Source organism: Physella acuta, unplaced genomic scaffold (genome assembly GCF_028476545.2).
Source record: "Physella acuta isolate Inbredline_101_S28 unplaced genomic scaffold, ASM2847654v3 ptg000200l, whole genome shotgun sequence".
NCBI classification, from domain to species: domain Eukaryota; kingdom Metazoa; phylum Mollusca; class Gastropoda; family Physidae; genus Physella; species Physella acuta.
In genome coordinates, this window is record NW_026731719.1 from 117,980 (window position 1) to 125,000 (window position 7,021).

Genomic DNA, 7,021 nt, shown 5'->3' on the forward strand with positions numbered 1-7,021 from the left:
AATGAAGGGAGTAAAGGGGATGGACAGTACATTCTTCAAACTGATAGTCATGTCCATGACGCATTGTTTCAGCTTAGTATAAAGCGTACGAAACAGTGTTTAATAATGTTCCAGTGATAATCAACAGTGCATTTCTAGGCCACGTTTCAATTACTAAACTTAATGTTGTTCTATAACTTTAAAACAACTAATAGAAGAGTATACGCAAATGAGGTAAACAAACAAGACAGGGGATTGTTTTGTTTATCTACAAACAAGATGGCTGCCTAGCACACGTGGTTAGTTGCAGCCTATCGTGAATTATTTTGATTTACTGTACTATAATATGATTGGTCAAGCGTATCAATGAATCTCTTCCCCTTCATAATTTTTACGCGCATGCCCTTATATGGAGTTTCATATAAAATTTTACTTTGTAGAAAACAACTTCTATCTCACTTATTTTTAGAACAAAAGAAAAGGTCACTACACCAGCGGGTACACGAGTGCTTGGCCCTTAGATTGCTGTAAAGTTTATGGTGCCTCGCGGGCCATAAATACATGTAATACCCGCTCGAAGATAGCCGCTGTCCGCGAAGAAGTGTGAAAACTTGCCGGGGGGTACCATGTTTCACATCGCAATAAACGGATAACCGTAAGCTGTAGAAGTCCGAAATGTTCGGGTTAGATAGATAAAAGGTATTAGTATCGAATTAAGAAATAAAAATTTTGGGGAGCAAAATTAAAATTTTATCGAAAACATGAGTATCTTGTTCCCTTAAGGAGCCAGGGGTCGTACGCCGCGCCTATGCGGTAGTGTAATCGGGGGGTGGGGGCCGTGAGAGCGCCCCTCTACGTCTCTGACACAGAAGCGGTCACCGAAGTGTGTTCTACCATATTATTTCGGTGAGTGATTAATGTACACTCAAGGTTTTCATGCGGTAGTGGAGGTAAACCCGTGTCCTGATATTTATGATCCAAGCGCAAGCATTGTTTACATTTAAATAACTTATTTTTAGAAAAGAAGGTCACGCGTCTAAGAACATATAATTATAATTGATAACGCGTTGGTGAAGTCCTAATACATATATAATAAATATACACACATATATATATATATATATATATATATATATATATATATATATATATATATATATATATATATATATATATATATATATATATATATATATATATATGTTACGGTCAAAGCCCGAAATGCGGTCCAAACCCGGATTGGCCGGCCAATGTGCGCTTTGGCCGGCTCTCTTGGCCAAAGCCCGAAGAACGTAGCAGTAAGAGCGTATTTCGTACATTGGCCGGCCAATGCGCGCACTTACCGGGACGTACTGGCCAATGTTCTATCTAGACTAAATTGTGATTGCATTTTCATTATTTTGGGTGCGGATTCATTGTGGGTAACGTATTGTTTGGCTCTTGTTTGTATAGCATTCTATGTGCAATGCGACATGGACCAAAAGGACCGTCAGATCAAGAGACAGACATACCAGATGGCTGCCAAAATAATTAATCCAAATCCTAATGGAAAAGAATTTGTGAATAAAGTTAAATCTAAACTAAAAAACGTGTGGCCTGAACTTAAACTTGTTCACAGAAAACCAGGCATAGGCAAAGCCAATGTTCAGTAGAACGTGTCAACTAAGATGTTCAAACATGATGATGACATGGAGGCAGACAGATGAATCAGCTCATTGGGCTGAGAGTCTTATGAAAAACCGTAATTTTCATCAAGGAATCCAACAATCGCCATATATATATATATATATATATATATATATATATATATATATATATATATATATATATATATATATATATATATATATATATATATATATATATATATATAATCGAATATATAATAAATCATCCTGCACGCCGGTTGCCTCCTATAAATATCAAATAGAAAAATCAAATATCAGGTCTTTATTTCACTATTAGTCTCTTTTACTTTATCAATGCAATAATGTTCAGATTCTTGTTTAAGAAGAGTTATGTATGCATAAACTGTAACCATGCATAATTGTCGAAAACGATATACTTTTAATATATATCTTTGCTTACAAACAGTTTGAAAGCTTTTATGTAATGATAGTCAACCTATTTTTAAAGAACATGATACAATAAAATGATAAAGAAACAGAATGAAATTTAATAAACCGGGAGTGATCTCCCCTAAACTTTCTTGAATATTCTTATATGAAACAACCGGGGATGGGAGCTTGGGATATAGTTATGATTTTTAATCCATTTTTTTTTTAGAAATCGGAAATGGCGTTAATTACTTCTTCCGGTCAACGGAAATTACTCGAAAGAAGTAGAGACAGAAGGTAGAGAATTAGATCTTTTACGGGGTCGGCGTGGTCGAGACGGTAAACCTCTTGAATGCTAACCCGAGAGTCTCGAGGCTCGTTAGCTGGGGACAACCACTCTTCTAGGAGAGACAACTCCAAAATCTAACAACTGCTGCCTTGTAGTTTGTTCTTGGTTGGACAAAGGCTATGGAAGTAAATCCAAAAAGAAAAGCAGGCTGAAATCGGAGTCAATGGCCTCAATGGCGCATAACCAGTTGACACGTATCCTTAATTGTGATGGAGGCGTGGTCGAGTCGGCAAAATCTCATGGTTGATAAATTTGAAAAAGTCTCAAGTTCAAACCCTCTGGCAGATAAGGCTCGATCCCTTCAAACACTAAAAATTAAGAACGAAGAAGAAAAAGATCTGTTACTTACATGTTAAATTTCATTTATCTATCTGAAATAGTGCTCAAGTTATAGGCTTTTGAAAAATTATCACTTCCGGTTATCGGAAATCGCTCAAATGTTGACACAGATCTACGATTTTGATAAAATACTTATATATGAAATCTTATCAACCTAGCTGTAACGGTACTAAAGTTATCGTGTTTATAAACACACAGACAGACACACACACACAGACATACGGACAAGCTTACAAAACTATGTTTTCCGTATTAGTGAGGTGTAAAACGTCGAGATTTGCAAAAAATCTCGATTTTTTTTTTTGCGCGATTACAAGACTTTCTCTATACTTCGTATATACGAGAATGTAAAAATGAGCGATAACGTTTTGGTTTAGAAATCAAATAGAAAATAGAATCCATCTAATGCACAAGTGTGCTTGAAAATCTTAAAATTCTATTATAAATAATACAAATATAATTTTCAATCATCTGTCTCTGCGAATGTTTTTTTTTTGTTTGTTTCATGAATCAACATTCACTAAAAGTCAGGTATCACACACAATAATTAAAACTTAAGTCAAGTCTTTGAGTGATTTTACATAGCACAGCGACTCAAGACTCAGTAGACAGACCCAGCTGGATATTGTCTTTCCGCTCCTCCCCACATTTGTAGAGAGCGTTTTCATATCCTGAGCCTTGTCCAATCAAATTTCGTAGACATCTTGTGGGAAGGGTTTTTTTTCTAACGACAACAGCGACAGCTACAATGATAACACAGAATCCCATAATTCCTATTACAATCCCTGCAATCTGTCCACCAGTAAGCCTGTTTGAAACATCTGTAGAATTGAAAACGTCATGTTAGTTTAACAAAGTTGATGTGCTTGATTTATTTTGTTTCAAATGCAATTTTTAAAAAACCGGGAGTGATCTCCCATAAAAACTTTCTCGAATCTAATATATAAAGCTCAATTCTGTATGTTTGTAAAATGTTTGTCGTGGATTACAAAGGAATATAAGAAACGAGACCTGGATGGATTCAAGTGTTAGATTATTAAAGCGCTCATGGTCTAAATTTATGAGTTAAAAAATTAATACTGAAAGTGTTGGGAAATAATTTTCATTTTTCAAACTGATAGTAATAATTGTCGACATGTTCATTAAACACAATTTTTATAAAATAATCATCTTTTACAAAAATTTTAATTATGTCTGAAAATTATTTATATTTAGTCCTTTAGCACTTACTTCCCTTTGATAAATTAGGAAAACACAATTACTTCCCTTTATAAAACATTGCATTAGTGGAAATGAATTTACGTTTTATTGCTTTGTTTTGGTGTTGGGAAAAAAATAATTACATAATTAGCGGGGATTGATCAAGTGCAAATGTTATAGGTATTTTTAATACTGCCTTTTATTTATTCTATACACTGAACTTACTGTTTACTAATTATTTTAAAAAAATCAAAAACAGTTAATAAGCCAGGTCCTACATGTCCTATATGTTTATTTCTTTCCGTTCACGGATAAGCTTGGAGTATTATAATTGTTCCTTAAATTGAAACAGGCGCGTCCGCCGGCGCCCCACCAGGGTTCAATTAGGCGCCCTGTGCTATCCTGTGAGCGCTATGGTGCATAATTTCGCTTTAAACAGTGCGATAGAGTATGGATAAGAAAGCTAACTATAGTCTTAAAGTGAATTGAATCTGGGCGTCCTCTGGCGCCCAGACAGGGTGCTATTTGGGGCCCCGTGCATTCACGTGTTCAATTTGGGGTATTATAGTCGTTTATTAAGCTGAAACAGGCGATTCAGCCGGCGCCCCGGCATGGTGCGATTTGGCGCCCCGAGCTTGACTGTGAGCACTTTGCGTTTATGTTCGCGTTTGTGTTTTCTTTGTGTTTAGTTTGGGTTTGCGTTAGTGGTTGGATTTGCATTTTGATTTTGTTCGTTTTCGTTCTTTCTTTTCGTTTTTCTGTTGTTTTTTTTATTTGGGTTTTTTGTATTTGTGTTTGTGGTTGGTTTTGTGTTTGTGGTTGGGTTTGTGTTTGTGTTATCGTTTGTATTAGTGTTTGTGTTGATGTTGTGTTTCCTTTCTTTATTTGTGTTTTGGTTTTGGTTGGTTTTGTTAAGAGTGGGCAATGCCGAGTATATGCTGATTACTAAACACACATGTCATGTTTCTTTACAGATAGGTTTCAGAAAGCTCTTTTATAGACATCTGCTCCAAACTACAAGAAGATATACAATTTTATATAATACTAGCCGTCCCGGTTTGTGTTGTGTTTTTTTGTTTGTTGTGTAGTGTTGTGTTTTGTTTGTGTTGTGTTGTGTTTTGTTTGTATTGTGTTTTGTTTGTGTTGTGTTGTGTTGTGATTGTGTTTGTGTTTGTGTTTGTGTTTGTGTTGTGTTTGTGTTTGTGTTGTGTTTGTGTTGTGTTTGTGTTGTGTTTGTGTTTTGTTTGTTTGTGTTTGTTTATGTTTGTTTGTGTTATGTTCGCGGTTCTTTTTTTGTGTGTTTTGGTTTTGGTTGGTTGTGGTTAGGGTGGGCAATGCCGGATATATGCTGATTACAAAACACCCATGTCATGGTCCTTTACAGATAGGTTTTTCACAGAGGCCAGAGCAGGGCCTGGCCGGGACGGCTAGTCTAATGTATAAAGTTAAATTCAGAATGTTTGTTTGTAAAATGATTGTTTTTAAAAATGTTTGTCGTGGATACTTCAATGGATTTAAGTGTTAAATTATTATAGTGCCCGTGGTCTAAATTTATGAGTTAAAAAATGTCTAATGAAAGTCTTTCAAAACAATTTTCATTTTATATACTTAGAATACTAATTTTCAATTATGAACATTACATAAAATAAAAAAAAAAGTGTATTAACGTTTTAAAAATTTCCAAAATTGTGTCTGAAATGTATTTGCATTTTGTCCTTTAGTTCTCATAACGTCCTTTGATTTGGAAAACACAGTTACTTTCCTTTAAAAAACCCATTAAATCCGGGGAAGAAAGAATATACTTTTTATTACTTTGTTTTGGTGTTAGGAAATTTTTTTTACATAATTAGCGAGGATTGATTAATTGCAATGTCGTTGGTATTTCTAATACTGCCTTTTATTTATTCTATACAATGAACCCTACTAATTCTTTTTTTTTAAATCAATAACATTTAAGAAGCCAGGTCCTACAAATCCTATATGTTTTTTTCTTTCCATTTACGAATAAGCCTGGGGTTTAATAATTTTGTTTTCTAAATTGAAACAGGCGCGTCCGCCGCCGCCCCTGCACGGTTCTATTTGGCGCCCTGGGCTATCATGTGAGCGCTATGCTGCATAATTTCGTTTTAAACAGTGCGATAGACTATGGATAAGAAATGTTACTATAGTCTTTACGTGAATCAAATCCGGGCATCCTCTGGCATCCGACAGGGTGATATTTGGCGCCCCGGGACTTACCGTGTACGCTATGGTACCTACGTTCGCGTAAGTGAGTTCAAAAGACTATGAATAAGTTGTGTACTACAGTCAGTCGTTTACTAAGTTGAATCAGGCGGTTACGACGCACGTCGTCATGGGGCGATTTGGTGCCCCGGGCTAGACTGTGGACACTTTAAATTATATTGGCGTTTGTGTTTTCTTTGTGTTTGAGTTTGGGTTTGCGTTTGTGGTTGTGTTTGCGTTTGGATTTGGGTTTGGGTTTGTTTTCGTTTGCTATTTTTTCTTTGCGTTGGTGTTTTCGTTTGCTTTGTTCTTTGCGTTTGTGTTTTCGTTGTGTTTGTGGTTGTGTTTGTGTTTGTTTTTGTGTTTTCGTTTGTGTTTGTATTTGTGTTTGTGTTGTTTGCGTTTTTTTGTGTGTTTTGGTTTCGTTTGGTTGTGGTTGGGTTTGTGTTTGCGTTGGGATTTTTTTCGTTTGCTTATTTTTTGCAATAGTGTTTGTGCTTTTTTGTGTTTGTGGATGGGTTTGTGTTTTCGTTTGTGTTTGTTTTGTGTTAGTCTTATGTTTGCGTTTTTTGTTTGCGTTAGTGTTTGTGTTATTTTGTGTTTGTGGTTGGGTTTGTCTTTGCGTTTGTTTTTGTGTTTTCGTTTGTGTTTGTTTTGTGTTAGTGTTATGTTTGCGTTTTTTCTGTGTTTTTGTTGGTTGTGGTTAGGGTGGGCTATGCCGGGTTTATGCTCATTACTAAACACACAAGTTATGGTCCTTTACAGATACGTTTTTCAGAGATGCCAGTGCAAGGCCTGGCCGGGACGGCTAGTATTCTTATATAAAACAACAGGGGATGGTAACTCCATTTTAAATACTTAAAGTCTTTTAAAT

At 35.6% G+C, this 7,021-nt stretch overlaps 1 protein-coding gene across 5 annotated transcripts in view; it reads right to left on the reverse strand.

The window, feature by feature from the left end:
* Positions 1–2,028: 2,028 nt before the first annotated feature.
* The window catches only part of LOC131937157 (macrophage mannose receptor 1), a 136,790-nt gene continuing 131,797 nt past the window's right edge, over positions 2,029–7,021 (reverse strand). For all 5 annotated transcript variants that reach the window (XM_059294359.1, XM_059294360.1, XM_059294362.1 and 2 more), the window contains one exon: positions 2,029–3,545. In XM_059294359.1, coding sequence (XP_059150342.1) covers positions 3,319–3,545 — 227 coding nt within the window. In that variant the 3' untranslated portion in view covers positions 2,029–3,318. The remainder of the gene's footprint in view (positions 3,546–7,021) is intronic.